Genomic DNA, 17,802 nt, shown 5'->3' with positions numbered 1-17,802 from the left:
TTGTTTCTCTCCCTCCTCCCAGCTTTTGAAAGTATCTTGTCTCCTCATTGGTCATTTTGGTCAGGTGCCAGCGAGGTTACCTTTAGCTTCTTAACCCTTTATAGGTGAGAGGATTTTTCCTCTGGCCAGGAGGGATTTTAAAGGGGTTTACCCTTCCCTTTATATTTATGACAGCCCTCAATGAAACAGCTTTGACGTTGGAGTTGCTTATCTAGGAGGTGGCAAAAGTAGAGAAGGAACCATCTGTGGGAAGCCAAAAAGAAATGGGCCGCAGTGGAAGCCACACACCAGAGAGTACTGGAGCTGGAAGACAAAAATTTTGAAGCCCAAGAAGCAGAGGTAAAAGAAAAGGAGGAGAGGCAAGACAAAGAGATGGCAGGCGACACGCCCTGAGCATGCTGGACTTACAAAAGCAGATCCTTCAGCCCACGTGTAACCCTCACCAGGGATCACACAGCTGGGACAAACTGTCCCCTAGTTACTGGGAGACTGATTGCACTGAAGAATATTTAACCACCTCTGAAAGGATCTGCAGTGTACATAACAACTCTGATGACTGGAGAATGACCATCTTACTCTCCAAACTCAATGGTAAAACTTTGCAGGTGTTAAATTATATGGATGTAAATGAGACTATGAAGTATGACATTTTAAAATTGTCTGTGTCAAAAAGGTTTCAAATTACACCAGCAGCATACCACAAAGTTTATAAACCTTTAAAAGGTTGACAAGTTAAGTCAGAGGCAATAAGTTCATTAAATGGTGGGTTATTTGAAAAAAAAATGACAAAAAGTAAAGGGGCAGAAACTTATGACCAGTTAATAGATCTATTTGCTCAAGAACATTTCTTTGACGTCTGCGGCAGTGTGGGAGACGTCTGTGGAAGCAGCTGCAGAAGCAACTGACTGGTACATAAAAGAGAGATTCTTCACAGTGTGCATGTCCCAAAGGGAAGAGCAAAAAGCGCGTAGTAAAAGAGTGTCTTTGGTTTGTTCCTGGAAAAAAGGAGGGAGGGAAGGGGATTAAGGTCACATCACCCTATATTTCATATTTAAGAGTAGGGCCTCACTGGCTAAGTTTCTGAACCATTTACACTAGTTCTGTAGCTATTCTACATAATTTTACACCTCTGATTTCTTTACTGTATATTACTGGAATACTGTATCCAGTTTTGGTGTTCACACTTCAAAAAAGTCGTTGATAAATTGCAAAGAGCTCAGAAAAGAGCAACAAGAATGATTAGAGGTCTGGAAAACATGCCTGACTGAGAAATTAAGAGGCTCAATCTATTTAGTTTATCAAAGAGAAGATTAAATAGAGATTTGATTGTGGTCCACAAGTGTCTCCACTGGGAAGTGATTTCCACTAATAGACTGCTTTTTAAACTAAGAAGAAGGCATAACAAAATCAAATGTTTGGAAGTTGAAGCTAAGTAAATTCAACTAGAAATAGGGAAAAAAAAGAGTAATTAACCATTTGAATCAGTTTACCTAGGGACAGGATGGATTCTTCATCACTTGCGATCTTTAAATCAACGTTATATCTTAAACAGAACTTATGGCCTTGATGCAGAAATTACTGGGTTATGTTCTTTGGCTTGGGTTATGCAGGAGGTCATACCAGATCATCATAATGATTCCTTCTGGTCCTAGAATCTATGATTTTCTCTTAATGATCTTCATGTCAAATTAACTTTACTATATGTAGGGTATTTTGATTGGAAATGTAGACTATTTGGGAAAGAAGCATATTTGGATGACTCAGAGAAGATAACGGACTCCAGATTTAAAGGAAGACCAAGTGAAGAGAGAAGTAGTCACTTGAGCATGTAGTCAAAAGGAAAGGAATTGTGGGACCCCTTTCTAAAAGTGCTGGCCCTGTTCATTCTTGGAACAAGCACTATTTAATGACCTTCAGAGAGCTAGACTTTATTCAGACCGCTTTGCTTCTTCAATGTGCTTTCCAAACATAATCTCTTTTTAAATGATTATATATCTACCTACAACATCAGTCTTGAAAGAACATATGGTAAAATTTATGGGAGGTTTACTTTTCAACTGAAAATTACAGTAGATGTTAACCTGACTTAATTATTCATAGAGCTGGTCAGGAATTTTCTGTCTGAATGACTTTCTGGTGGATAATGCAGTTTCTGCAAAATTGACATTTTCTTTGGGAAAAATCTTGATTTTGCTAAACATTTTTTATTTTCCATTAGGAAAATTTAAATGAAATATTTCATTTTGTGTCACTTCAACCTGAATTAGAATGTTTCAATTTCTTGAACTGACCCAAAATATTTAGTTTTGAATCAGGTCAATAAAACATTAAATTGCATTTCCCTATGAATTCATTATATAATGGGAGATGTAGATTGAGCCCCCCTTCTCTCCTGCAGGCCATGTTCCCTGAAGCACTACATCTCCCATATTGCAACGTGGATTTCCCTCTGATTGATATGCATGATGCAATACGGAGGTCACATGATTCTCAGAACATAATAAGTGCTGTAGTCTGGTCAGGGAGCCTATATGGGAAGAATGGAGATTTCAAGGCTCCTGAACATCAACTCCCATGAGGCAATGCATCGCTTTGGTAAAACGTGTTTAAATAGAACTGATTGAAAATGTTTCATTTCAATCAAAACCGTTGAAATAAAATGTTTTGACCTTTCAGAATCATTTTTTTTATTTCCATTCTGTGAAACATTTCAAAATTTAAACTTTTCATCCTAATTTATGACAAAAACAAATGTAAGAATTTCCCATAGGATGGAAATTCTGAAATTGCTCAGTTCTAGTTATTTCTTACTATGAAGTAGCTACGTTTACCTTGAACAACTGTTAAAAAAAAAAAACTGCTTCGCTAAATCCTCTATCTGTACCTTTGGTGTCTGTATTGTAAATCACTGTAGTAATAATAAAGATTCTTTTTAATGGAATTTTCTTCCTCACTAAATTTTAGGGGCCAAATCTTGGAATTACTACAGAAAAAACTCCAACTGAAGTGCCCAAAGAATAAATAGGGAAAATGACTGAAAGTATTTCAGTTGAACATTTTCACAATTTGTGAAGATACTTACTTATACATTCCACATATGGGTAGAGATGTTTCCATATCCCATCTTTACACTCAAATGTAACACGACCAAGTTTTATGTACCCAGGTCGACAGTTGTAAGTTGCTGAAGTACCATGTGGATAGGATGCCTTGTCCCATGTTCCTGTAATTATTTCCTTCGTTCTTCTAGGAGGTGGAGTTTCACAATCTAGAAATTAAGTAAATGAGAATAATTATTATTAAAATAGATGGTAAATACCCAAAAATAATGTTAACCATAAGGAAGAAAGATTTGAGAGCAAGCAAGTGCAGCTTCTTGATTGTAATCAGCACACAGTGTTGTTTAGAAAGATCATGGGCAACTGAAAGGGACCACAAACAACTGCAAATGGGATACTAACCTGATTTTTAATAGAATGGGAAAAACTTGGTACATATCCCATAGCAAACCAAAATTATCAATCAAATGTGAAACAAAAAATATCTAGATACTGGGGATAATTATCTTTCAATACATAAAAGGGACAGTAGATGCATAATATAGAGAGTGGGAACAGAGATAATTGCTTTGATTTCAAATTAAGAGACCCCCCCCCCCCCACTACTGTCTTCTCTCCCTCAACTGCAGCTCCCCCAGGCCAGCCCTCCCACCACCAGAGGAAAAAAGGATAAAGATACGCCCAACTCCCAAGACCTCTACTTCTGCAGCTCTAATCTCCATAACAGCTACTACTTCCCATCACTGGCTGACTTCAACTTCCTGCTTTCCACTGACCCAATTCTGCCAAATCCCCTTCCTTAGGTTCTCCACACATCTTCAATTTGAGTCCCAACCTTCCCACTCCCTCCAATACTGAGGACTATTTGTGTTCACAGAGAACTGGTGAATAACTAAATTCCAGAAATCCATATCACATCCTCTTCATCCTTCAATCATTTTGTTTTCTGTCCCAGATTTTTGTCTGTCATGACACTTTTCTTCAGGTCAATCAATACTCTCACATTCCCTTCCCCACAGCCTCTTACAATGCCTCCTAACCTGTGTCCAGGAAAATAACTTCTCTACAGAGTCTAATCCAGGCTATGAAAAATAAGGGGAAGTGGTTGCATTTATTCCAGTATGATATTCCTGAGCACAATGAGAATGAAATAAGAAGGGCTAGAAAACCCCAGAGGCTCCAGGCAGAGCTCCCAGTGTTGCTAGCTCTTGGAATTTCATTTCAAATCTCATATTTGGTGTTGCCCTTAAAGCCTGATCTCCTGGAGTTATAGGATTATATGAGAATATCAGTTTTCATTTTTGTGACGTTTCTAGCCCTCATGGTTATGGAGAAGACTGGAAAACATGAACCCTAAAGGCTCAAAAACCCAGAAGGCAAATAAAAAGTACCCCAAATTTATTATTTTTAACATCTTATGATTTGCTGGGGCCCAACTCATGATATTTGAATACTTGGGGTCATCAGTATGGGCATGTGTGCAAGTAGAAAAGAATTAGCAGATTGAGGAAACAGAGCTCACTAGGCTCTGTAGAATATATAAAAGGAAGCAAACTAAACTGCTAGGGGCTACTAGTTCTAGCTGTGCAGCCACTGTCACAAAGACAAAAGGGACCTTCTCTGTGAGTTCTAGACTTCGCTCTATTTAGACACTTTTTGTTTGTTCCTAACCTGCTTTTAGCCTTCTCTTCTGAGGGAAGAACAGACATGAAGACTCAGAGTAACATTTTCAAAAGTACTGGGGAGCGTAAATCCTATTTTACAGCACTGCAGACTGTAAATACTATTGATTTCAAAGAGATTTAGGATCTCAAGTGCCTATGTTACTTTTGAAAGTGGGACTTGGATGTTTTGAAAATTTTACCCTTGAATTCAGAAGCTCCTGATCGCCAGGTTCATACTCAAACCACTAGATTATCTCTCTTGCTCAAGAGTTTTTATTTACTTTTTGACTCTCTAAGTCACATGCTCTTTATCGGTACTGGCCACAAAACAATATAGAGGCTGCTACATTTAAAGATTTTAAAAAACAAGCATAAGAGATCTGATATTCTCCTATTCCCCCCAAAAAATCCACAGTAAATCAAACAAAAACCTTCCCATACAATGATGCACAGAGGTTCTCTCTCTCTCTCACACACACACACACACCCCAGAAAAATCTACAGTGAGGAAAAAATTGCATAGAATACATGAAAATACTTGAAAATGTAAAAAGAAATTGTCCCCAATACAACCAATGACCTAACACAGGGATCGGCAACCTTTGGCACGCGGCCCACCAGGGTAAGCCCCCTGGCGGGCCGGGCCGGTTTGTTTACCTGCTGCGTCTGCAGGTTCAGCCGATTGTGGGTCCCACTGGCCGCGGTTCGCCGCTCCAGGCCAATTGGGGCTGCGGGAAGTGGCGGCCAGCATATGCCTTGGTCCGTGCCGCTTCCCACAGCCCCCATTGGCCTGGAGCGGCAAACCGTGGCCAGTGGGAGCCGCAATCCGCTGAACCTGCGGACACGGCAGGTAAACAAACCAGCCCGGCCCGCCAGGGGGCTTACCCTGGTGGGCCGCGTGCCAAAGGTTGCCGATCCCTGACCTAACATTTCCTGTTCTCAGTGCATAGATGACTGCAATTAACCTCTTTGAAAGGCAGCAACTCTCATCCATAATAATGTTGCTCTTCTGGCCTGAGCGATTATATTCAGGGACTTGAAGGGTTGTTTCTGTTCAGAGAAATTGATTACAGGAATCAGGTATATTCTCATGTACCATTCCAAAGAATGTATACAAAGTCCCGGTGCCCTGAACACAGCAAGAATGAACAGCAAACAGACAGTTTCCTTGCTCACAATTTCCAAGTCTGCCCCTCCAGTCTCTTCTGTACCCAAGGATACTCTGTCTCTTCTCCCTCTCCCTCCACACTCACGACTGCTCTTTTTTGTTTGCTGGATTTCTCCTCCCCTAACATTCACAGAGCTTGCCAAACAATCCCATAGTTCCAGTGTTTGAAAACAGTCCCAGGCAAACTGGCTTAACACCGCTCTCAGGCTTCTCCATGCAGCCTAGTGTCCTGGGTGGTAGCCTATTATTGTTTCCAGACATCACTAGATAAAAGGGTGTTTAGGTCACCCAAAGATCTGTGATTGTCTATTGATCAAAGGGCCTTTTGACAGCCTTTAACATCTTCCAGCATAAGAATAACAGCAGCACCTTTTTTTTTTTTTTTAAGGAACATTCACACAATGGAGGATTCTCAGATAGAAAGACCAGAACACAGAGGCTAAGAACTCAACTATATCTTAAAAAAAAAGACTCTTTATGATGATTTGAATCACCAAAAAGAAACAAGAACTTCTGCAGAAAAAACAAAATGCAAGCAAAATGTTCAGTCATAAGGCATTTACTCCCAATGAGATTCATTCAGTTCAGGAAAGTTTGTGCAAGGTCCTTTGCACCGCTCAGGTGGTGAGGCCACATGCAGATTGGAGGCAGCAATAGACATACACCTTGAATGCCATATAACTGGGTCTCCATGCTGCCCCGCTGTTGGATGTTGTCCTGGTGCTGACTAGAAGGGAGCCACACAATGAACAATTAAGCAAGTGGGCAGGGACAAGATGTGGTTGCTAGGCTGGGGTGGGAGGAGGAAGCGGCACTATGGGTTCCTGCCCTGGCAACAGTTGGGAGCGGTAGATTTCAGTTCCCCAGTACCCCTGAACTTCGGCAGCATAAATCCTAATTACTGTCTTTATGTAGGAAATGAATTTCATTTTATTTGCACCAAAAACTCCTTTACCTCTCATTATTTATAATTCACTAATATGAATGCCTATAGCTGTGTAAGGAACACAATCTCAGAAAGTTATGCAAAACCAGGAGAACCATTTATTACAGAAGAAGTCTGTAAAACTAAAGCATACAACTGTGTAAAATTATTACTCTAAACCCACTAGAGGGTGCTCACATGCTATCAAAAACCAGATGCTGGGACTTCCACAGAGTAACTAGCAAGACGCATTAAAACTCATTTGCTTTTTTAATGCTTTAACTTTTTGCTCCCCCACTTTTTTTAACAACATGTTGGGTTGATATCCTGATTAATCACTAGCAATTACTACATAGCAACAACTAAGTGAAATGTATTCCTCATCTTCACTTTCTCTCAAAAAGGTATCTTTTCTTTCTTCCAGTTCCAGAACTTCTGCATACTGTTCTGCTCATTTGAATGGATAAATGATAATAGTTCTATAACTAAATATCAACATTTTGGCTGCAGGAGTGTTTGTGCAGCAGTAACATATAAAAAACAGTGGGCCCTCAGTTTTTTTCATACATCTGTAATGCATCTTTATGACACATTTGTGCACCAAGAATTCACCTTGAAGTTCAAATAGGTGGTGAGAAGGACAGAATGTGTACTTAAGTGTTTCCATTTTTTAATGTATAAATTCCATTAAGTAGTGAATTTTTCCCTTAATATCTATGAGAAACTCTTATTTACTGTGCATGCTTACATCAAAGGGAAAATCAAAGGGAAACTTCAGTGTCTGCTTCATTTTTTTCTTTAATAAATGACACCTTTGACAATATTGTTTTTGTTGACAAATTAAAATAAATATCTTATGATCATTTCAATGGTTGCACGTGATTCTAGATTTGGTTTTCTTTATATCATTTAATTCAGTGTGTGAATTTTATGTAAGATTCCAGTGCAATTTATTTTCCCCCAGCATTAATGAAGTGGGACATTTTAAGATTTCCTAGAAAAAACCTGGGTTGAAAGGAGACCAGGAATTTCTCAGATTTTACAGAAATTGTATATTTTAGAAAAGCTAATGGCACTTTGAGTTCTCAGAATGGGAAAGGCCTAGTTAAAAGCTCTTTGTTCATGAAGATTATTTTTTTCATTAAGGATAGCACTAACTTTTCTAATCTTCCCCACCTATATCACCTGCTTTTGTAGTCTCTTTCATTAGCAACTTCAAGAACATTTAAGCAGCACTGGAGCTCAACAGAATACGAATGCGAGACTGATCATATCACACAGAGGACACTATCATATTCAAATCCCACTTCAAGCATGTTTATAAAGAAAAAGCTACATATAATGTTTTTATCACAGCAAATATAAAACCCAAATTGATCTTGTTCACAATTCCATTTGCTCTCTATATACATGCTGTTGGTAGGCTTCTTGGTTGGCCCCATTAACCATGATGCCAGTTCGTCAGCAGAGTAACTATCTATTCAAGTAATTTTCTCTCTATAGTCTCCATAAGAGATACTATAAAAGCCTACATTGCACATAGCCTACATAGTAATAGCAACTAGTTTGATCATTCTCACAATATTTGACATAGTTAGATTTTCTTAATGAACAGGCTATGAAACATTAATTTTCTCAAACTTGACTAACATTTATATTCAAGATTTTTGTCTCAAATCTAACCTTCTTTCCAGGTTGTCATGAACTGCACCTTCCTGGGCACGCACTTTGTTCAACACTGATGTCTCTGGGTCACTGATACAGCCCTGTTAAGCCTCAAAGCTTCCTCTCAGGACACTTGCTGGTGAATATTGGATGATCTTGGCTGCTTTTCCTAACTCTATTTTGAGGACTCTCCAGATTTTTTTTCAAAAGATCTTGATTTACTATGCTTCCGACTTCTGGGTTTGGTAAACCCCTAAATGCTTATTTAAACCAGAGTAAATATAACAAACATAACAATAGTTTTCAGTAACCCTTCTACTTCTTACTCCCAGAACAGAGGGAAAACCTATAAAGCATAGCACCTCTTCCCTTCCTGATCACAGACTATTTCTCCAACCTCTGTGTGATCATGATCCCATTCTCCTGAAGAGCAAAGTGACAACTCTCAAATTCAACCCTCCCTCCCAAATTTCAAATGAGCAGTCTGGGTACAGCTTCTGTCCAGTAGTCCTAGCCTCTGTTGGTCTGTCTACATTGCAATAAAAGACCCACAGGAGTTGCAGTTGTCCTGGGTTGACTGACTTGGGCTGTAGGACTAAAAAGTACAGTATAGATATTCACACTCAGGCTGGAGCCAGGGCTCTAACATCCCAACAGCGTGGCGTGGGAGTGTGTCTCAGAGCCTGGGCTCCAGCCCGATCCCAAACATTTACAGTGCTTTTTCTTTTTTTTTTATTCTAGCCTGTGGCACCAATAAATTCAGAGGCTCATTCAGTTTCTTCAGTGATTATTGCTAAAGAATCAGCTTACATTCTGTGAATTTCACTTCACCTAGATTTATTTTTGCATACTTTTTGGTCCCTGACTCTATTAATGACAACAGAACAGTATTTATATAATACTAGGCAGCTTATATTTTTCTTTTAAGATATGCATCACATTTTTTAATAGAAGTCTCGTACAGAGAACTAACAAATAAAGTAACGAAGCTTAATGTATGAGTAAAGATGCAATAGTTTTCAGAATGAAGATCTAGAGGCTGATATTCCACTCACAAACTGGTGCTATTCCACTGATTTAGATTTAATTACTAACAGAAGCCAGGGGGGAATCTAAACTCAGTCTAATGTCTATACTTATTGACAGAAACCGTGGCCACTTTGAAGGTAATGGGAGTTTTGTCATTGACTTCACTGGGGATAGGATTTCACCCATCACAATTATCTATTTATCGCTCAAGCAAGACCTTTACTAACCATGATTTTAAAATATATTTAAAAGAAAATAGAAAATAAATTATGGGACACATAAGCCATTAGCTGTTTTTTTAAAGACATAGTCTGTGCTCTACTAATTGTGTCAATCATGTGGATGGGTGACACTTTTGTTTTAAATTCATTTTAGTAAAGGGCTCTGAGACAAATTGTTCTTTCATTTACATTATTGTAGATCTGGAATCACTCCACTGTAGAAAACGGATTTACCCCTGATTTGCAACAGTGAAATTTAATGGTAACATCTGTCCTGCTGAATCAAATGTTGCCTCATTTACACGCCCTTGCAATCCCACTTATCTGAGAAATGTTATATGGGTGTAAAAGGGAGGCCAAACTTGACCCACTTTGTTTTTTCAAACTTGACGATATTTTTACACTACTTTGAAACAACTGAGACCTTAGTAAAAGGTTTGTAAAGTAGTATATTAGTTATACGTTTTAATAAATAATTATTTGGTTTAAATTATAACAGCAATAATAACATTGATATTGCCTACTGACTTTCCAGTTAAAACTCTCTCCCGCTGAAATATTCTGAAAGAGAAAAGGGTATCTGAAAAATATTAGGTCCCAATCCTGCAATCTTTACTCAGCTGAAAGGTCCCACATAAAATCACTGAGATTGCTTAGGTGACTAAAAGCTCAGGATTGTATGTAATTTGTAATTAAAAATTAAAAGTGATCATAGAAGTGAGACATCGATCAATGAGACCTTTCTCATGCAAATGCAGGTAGAGTTCCTCAATAGAAGGCATACTGGATATTAAACTATTATACACCCTAATCAGACAGTATAGACACATTCTTATATTACAGAGGAAACCATTTGAAAATTAAACAAAAAGGCAGTTTGTTAGCCTTAGGGCATAAGAAATTGATCCGTGTTACAGTAAATGTCAAGAGGGCCTCTAAAGACGTACAGGGAGCGCACAGCTGGAACTAAAAAAATGAAGAACGTTTTCATCCATAAACTTTGCCCCTTTAATGGACAAGAAGTTTATTTCTCTGTCATCAAGCCATACAACCAGGATTTTTAAAAAATGTATTCCAGTCAATAGAGCAAATGGTATTCTTGCAGTTTAACTTATTAATGACTTACAATAATTACTGTAAATACAACAAAATCCCTTAACCAAAAGAAAATTTTATAACTTTTTCAATATTATATATAATATTTACCTTATTCATCCTACAGGAGATTTTTATTTATTCACAATTATTAGATGTTAGCTTTCAACAATTTAATAACACAAATTCAATATATTAAGCTGACAAACATAATGGACTTCTTGGCTCTAGTTTCTAACCACAGTAATCATTGGAAAAGCTGAACTTCAGTTTAATAGCTCTGGGCATTACAGCAAAACGTAGCCAAATATACAGTTGACATCACACTTACTATAAGATACTGAATACTGAGTTTTGCAAGACAGTTTTAATTAGTTTTGACTCCAAGACTCTGCCCAAAAAAATGGTTAATGAAAGTTTTATCTGTATTTATAAAATATTTCGGAGACCACTTGTCCCAGACTGACCGCAACATATCAGTTAGGATCATGTCTTTCTTTTTAAGAAACTTACCTTTTTCTGCAGTACATGTCCACAGTAGGAGCAAAAGAGTATAGCACAGAAATATCATCTCAGTGCCTCAGAAGCAGACCATTACATTTACAATGATAGATGGTACTTTCTGTTGTTCTGGGCTATGTACACTCTGTCTTCTAAGACTAACTGCTCCTGGAGCTGACCTTGCAAAGATTTTATTCTCTGACTTCAGCAATCACTTCCCCTAATCCTCTTGCAACACACAATAGTCTCTTTCTTTCTACACACATGTATTATGCAATCTTTGCAGAAAAAAAGAGCCTTGTTAATATTGGTTGGCTCTCTTTTGGTGTTCTGTTTGCTTTTACTACACACTTCATGTCTGAGACAATCCCTCCTGCTTAACAGAAAATCAAATCAAAATAAATACAAGTTGCTTCATTGAATCTAAAGTTTATTTTGGAAGGATATTTTCTCTGTGTTTTATATGCTTAATTAATTAAATGTTAAATTGTATAAGTTGTAATAACAACTAAAGGACAGTTCCTGACCCACTGAAGTCAGGTACAAAATTCATTTACTACAACAGAAATAGGATCAGGTACCTAATCTTTCTTCACACTCTGAATCCTTTCCTAGCAGACCAACAGTCACACTGAGGTTATTCTAAACCACTAAGAAATACAGTATTGGGCCCTTGCAGAAACAGTTATATGGAGGGGGGGGGAAAATTGAACAAAAAGAGATAGTGAGTAAGATCCAGCTCAGTACTTTTGTGGAAAGTGGAGAATTCTCATGCATTGTGCTACTACTCCACATCCAGTGACAAAAGGCAGAGTAATTTAAACAGGTGTGCAGCCAGGATGGCATGCAATTCCAGTTGTCCAAAGGAGAGTCTACAGCAAGTGGAATTGACTAACTTTGCCTGCATGTGATCACATCTGTACCTGTATTTGCTGGTAGTCTGCCACTCTTGCCTTTTGTTCTTCATGCTTGCAGCAGACCATGACAATTCTGGACTCTACTGCCCAGACCAAGGATTCTCAAAATATTCACAGGGTGGGCCATCTCTTAATAAAGATTATTTCATAGAACACCTCCTCTCCAATTGACAACTGCACAGACAATTTGTTCTCCCATTCACAATCACTTTACGCAATATGTGGAATCTACAACGATGGCTTATGTGGAAAAAATAATATCAGTAATACACTTAGTGTTTTTTTAAGCTTCTTTTAATGCAGTTTAAGCAAAGTAAACAAGGAGTATAGCCCATAGCATGTGACCAGATACGTCTCTGAAGTCCACTACCAATTCACAGACAAGAGTTTGGAAACCTCTGAACTAATAATATACTTTTCACTATACAGAATAGAGCTGGGAGGGAAACAGGTTTCCCATCATGTGAAAATTTTCAAAGTATATAAAAAAAATCCTATGCCCTATCAAGACAAAAAGTTTCTCAAAAAGAAAGAAAGAAATGGTTTGAGTCAATCAAAACATTTCATTTCAATTTTGACTTTTCTTGTTTTTTAAAACCTTACTTTAGCTAGACAGCAGTAAAGTCATTTCAACTTGAAAAACCGAACATTTTTATTTTGAATATGTCAAAATGGGGCTTTTCAACAGTTTTGAAACTTTGCTTTCCAATAATTCTTCAATATTCATGGAAACTGATCCTGTTTTGTGAACAGTTTTGATTTCAATATAAAAATGGTTTGTCAAAAAATTCCCAACCAGCTCTTGTTTGTTTGTTTACAATAAACAAGAGACTTGTTTATTCTTCAAACAATTTCAACCTTAAAATTTGTTTTATGTTTACAATAAACCAACTTGATGCTGTGTTAAATGGGTGTTTTTACCTCAGTTAATAGGCAGTGATGTGTTTTTGTGTCTTTAGAGGAAGAAACATTATTTCTCTGAACTGTTCAAAACTGGACTGGACATTGCAGAGCACATGGTTGGGAAAATTTGAGACTGGGAGTGTGTTGGGGATAGGGAGGTCACCCTGCTGGTTGTAACTAAGTCTGAAAGAAGTCAGAGTGGGGCTGTGGGGTTGCATATAGGCAGCTGAGGTTGGAGCTGCTGAACTAGGGCTGTCTAGCACACGTATGGTTTGACCCACATGCTTACAGGCTGGTTGTGAGAATGTCCTCAGCTGGGAGCTACAGCAGCAAAACATTGTAATGCGCCCAGGTTTGCAGGGCATATGGTGACACAACCCCTCCCTGGTCTGGATTGCACGCTGAACCCTGGAACAGATGCCAAGGAAGTTTTTTTTTTTAATCTGAAGTTTAAAACAAACATATCCCTCAGCAATGTTTGCATCACAAACATTGCAGCACTGTATTTGTGCAGGAATATGAGACACTGAAATGGACAGATATACATAGTAAACAAGTAGTATAAATACAAAAAATAAATACGATTTATCTTATTTATATATATAAATATATATAAAATGTACATATATAAAATTGTCTCTCTCATCAATGTACCTTAAAAAAATAACATCTGTATGAAGTTTGGTGTTAAGGATGGTAGAGAATGCAGGGGTTTGAGCTGCTGCAGACAGGGAGCTATGAAGTTTTTTGGCAATGCTTCATGAATAAAATTATTCATGTAGTAGCAGCAACATTCCCCCCACCCATACACTCTACTGGTGGCAAATTTCTGAAGTGGGTCTTAAACCATTGGCAGCTGTTCCATGTCATCTATCCAGCATACAACCCAGCTACCCTGGCTGGGTGCTGCAATGAGAATTTCTTTCAGTAAGAAAGTTAATGAATTTTTAAAGTCTACAAATTGTTACTGATCAATGAGTAGTTCTACTGAATACTATTAATATAGTGATGTGATAATAGATGTATGTTTTAAAAGTACAACAGTGCAGTCAGGAAGCATTATTTTATTCAGCTATTCTTTAGATAACTATTCCAGTGACAATATGTTTTTCCTGGTAGTCTCAGTCCAACTACTGAACAGGTGTTATACATTGGCATTCCTTGTCAGACTTGGCTGAGAGACTTAGGCTTCCACCTGTCTGAAGGCTGATCTATCCTATCACCCCAAGTACTGGTGCTTCCTGAACAGGAGTTAGTCACACAGGATAAGGCATATTTGTAATGCAGTTTGCGGAAACTTGTACTGCTGTTGCTGTCTGTACACAACTGTGTTTGTTCTTCAGATAAGATGAGAAAGCCCTTAGTGAAAACTTGTTACATTCATGCTTAAAATAAAAAATGTGTCTATTATCGTATGTAGTTCAGGGCAACTGCACCAGTATTCCCTCCTCAGTGTTCCCTCCACAGCACCCATGCTAGGTGTGACAGGGGTACAACCTGCAGCTGTGGGACTGCTGTGCCTCCTTAACTCTGCAGCCTGGGCTGGATCTTTTTGCCAGGCCTGCTTGGCCAGGGACAAGCAGCAAAACCCTCCAGGGGCTGTTATCACTCAGCCATCAGCATGCAGAGGCATACCCAGCTAAGTTGCATGAATGTTCCCTAAGCCACTCATGAACCATACAGAGGAAAACACCAGAAAATCTCTCAAGCCTCCAGCCTTGCACCCCAGAAATATACCATCTTCCACTGCTCAAGATCTTCTCCTGAACAGTGTAAACTTATAAATTAGTTTACTACTTCATCAAAGGAAAGTGGACATGCTCCAGCCTTTGTGACCTCAGCAGATTTCCCAAGCACTTTAGACAAACTCACTGGTAAAACATTAAAGTAAGTTTATTAACTACAGAAAGATAGATTTTAAGTAGGGCTGTCGACTAATCAATCAGAGTTAATACACACGATTAAATCAAAAAAGTAATCGTGATTAAAAAAAATCACAATTTAGCGCAGTTTTAATTGCATTGTAAAACAATAGAATACCAATTTAAATTTATTAAATATTTTTGATGTTTTTCTACATTTTCAAATATATTGATTTCAGTTACAACACAGAATATCAAGTGTACACTGCGCACTTTATATTATTATTATTGATTAAAAATATTTGCACTGTAAAAATGATAAAAAACAGTATTTTTCAATTCACCTCATACAAGTACTGTAGTGCAATCTCTTTAGCATGAAAGTGCAACTTACAAATGTAGATTTTTTTGTTACATAACTGCACTCAAAAACAAAACAATGCAAAACATTAGCGCCTACAAATCCACCCAGTACTACTTCTTGTTCAGCCAATTGCTAAGACAAACAAGTTTGTTTACATTTATGGAAGATAATGCTGCCCACTTCTTATTTACAATGTCACCAGAAAGTGAGAACAGGTGTTCACATTGGACTTTTGTAGCCAGCATTGCAACGTATTTACATGCCAGATACGTTAAACATTTGGATGTCCCTTCATGCTTCAGCCACCATTCCAGAGGACATGCTTCCATGCTGATGATGCTCGTTAAAAAAAATAATTCATTAATTAAATTTGTGACTGAACTCCTTTGGGAGAATTGTGTGTCTCTGGCTCTATTTTGCCCACATTCTGCCATATATTTCACGTTATAGTAGTCTGGGATGACGACTTAGCACATGTTGTTCATTTTAAGAACACTTTTGCTGCAGATGTAACAAAACGCAAAGAAGGTACCAATATCAGATTTCTAAAGATAGCTACAGCACTCGACCCAATACACTCGACCCAGTTTAAGAATCTGAAGCGCCTTCCAAAACCTGAGATGGATGAGGAGTGGAACATGCCTTCAGAAGTCTTAAAAGAGCAACATTCCAATGCGGAAACTCCAGAACCCGAACCAGCAAAAAAAAAAAAAAATCAATCTTCTGCTGGTGGCATCTGACTCAGATGATGAAAATGAACATGTGTCGGTCCACATTGCTTTGGATCGTTATTGCGCATGTACTCTGGAATGGTGGTTGAAGCATGAAAGGACATATGAATCTTTACCACATGTGGCATGTAAGTATCTTGCAACGCTGGCTACAACAGTGCCATGAGAACACTTGTTCTCACTTTCATTCTCACTTTCATTGTGAACTGGTGGCACTGTGAACAAGAAGCGGGCAGCATTATCTCCTGAAAACATAAACAAATTTGTTTGGATGAGTGATTGGCTGAACAAAAAATAGGACTGAGTGGACTTGTAGATGCTAAAGTTTTACATTGTTTTTTTTTTTACATATTTCTAAATTTTTAAGTTCAACTTTCATGGTAAAGAGATTGAACTACAGTACTTGTAGTAGGTGAATTGAAAAATACTATTTCTTTTGTTTTTTACAGTGCAAATATTTGTAATAAAAAATATAAAGTGAGCACTCTACACTTTGTATTGTGTGTTATAATTGAAATCAATATATTTCAAAATGTAGAAAACATCCACAAATATTTAAATAAATGGCATTCTATTATTGTTTAACGGTGTGATTAATTGCACAATTAATCATGCTAATTTTTTAATTGCATGATTAATTACAATTATTATTTTAATCGCTTGACAGCCCTAATTTTAAGTGATTATAAGTGGTAGGCATAAAGATTAGAGATAGTTACAAAAAAAATAAATAAAAAGTAAGCATGTAGTCTAAATCCTAAACCGTCTTAGACTAAGCAGTATTTGGATCAAGCAATTTTTCTCACTCCACTGGATGCTGTAGGCAAGTTACAGTTCTTCATACATAGGCTGACTTCCCTTCTCAGCCTGGGACAAGTCTCCTCAGTTCAAATCTTTGTTTTGCTGGCATTCTTGTTGCTTTCATCATAGGTGGGGGAGGAGAGATGTAAAGTCATGATGCCACTGTCCCTTATTTTATACCACCATTTCATGTGCTTGGAAAATACCAGCCCAGACATGTCCTGGTGGGCCTTTCTGAGTCAGAGTCGAGCAATCCCCATTTTGTGAGGCTTGTGTAACTCTCCTACATAATTGTAAATCCCTTGTTTACAACTCCCCTGCTGATTAATGGTTGTTTAATGCCCAACTGGGTGCAGGTCACCTCCTTTGTTGTCACTGGAGAACTAGTAGGTGGGTGACTCCCAAACTCACAACATATTTCAACAACAACAATAGAGCAAAATCTGATGACTTCATATACACTAATTTATATATATATATATATATAGAGAGAGAGAGAGAGAACACACAATACATGGCATGCTTTGTATGAAATATCACAATCATATGTGAATGATGGACATGGAGGTTACAGGGTACCACTTTGAGTTACAGTGTGTTACACTAGGCTATCAGCTCCTTAGAAGTCACCTCTCTTGTGTAGAAACCCGAGTCTCTCTTCCTCCTGACCAGGGTGTTTCAAGGTGCACAGTTCCCCGCCTACACTGTAATCTCCATCAAGTCTGACCATCTAAAAGTCCAGAGTTCACACTTCTCTCTGAAGTCTATAAACAGTATAATTGCCTGCAGATAAATTACCACACAGCCCTTTCTAAACAAGCAATTTATTCTTAAGGTGAAAGCATTACAGAAAAAAATATAACAAAAACAATAAAGGAATCTACACACAGGCTAACA

The 17,802-nt window shown here is 37.9% G+C and overlaps 1 protein-coding gene across 1 annotated transcript in view; it reads right to left on the bottom strand.

Annotated features, from left to right (window-relative positions):
• The window catches only part of CFH (complement factor H), a 90,929-nt gene extending 79,408 nt beyond the window's left edge, over nt 1-11,521 (bottom strand). The window contains exons 1-2 of the mRNA XM_074961165.1: nt 11,340-11,521; nt 3,083-3,268 (exon numbers count right to left, since the gene is read on the bottom strand). Of these exons, the coding sequence (XP_074817266.1) occupies nt 3,083-3,268; nt 11,340-11,397 (244 nt within the window). The 5' untranslated portion in view covers nt 11,398-11,521. The remainder of the gene's footprint in view (nt 1-3,082; nt 3,269-11,339) is intronic.
• Between the last annotated feature and the right edge of the window lie 6,281 nt (nt 11,522-17,802).

This window comes from Natator depressus, chromosome 8, assembly GCF_965152275.1.
Source record: "Natator depressus isolate rNatDep1 chromosome 8, rNatDep2.hap1, whole genome shotgun sequence".
In the NCBI taxonomy this organism is placed as follows: domain Eukaryota; kingdom Metazoa; phylum Chordata; order Testudines; family Cheloniidae; genus Natator; species Natator depressus.
The sequence above is the reverse complement of the archived record's forward strand: the minus strand, read 5'-3'. Positions and strand labels throughout refer to the sequence as shown.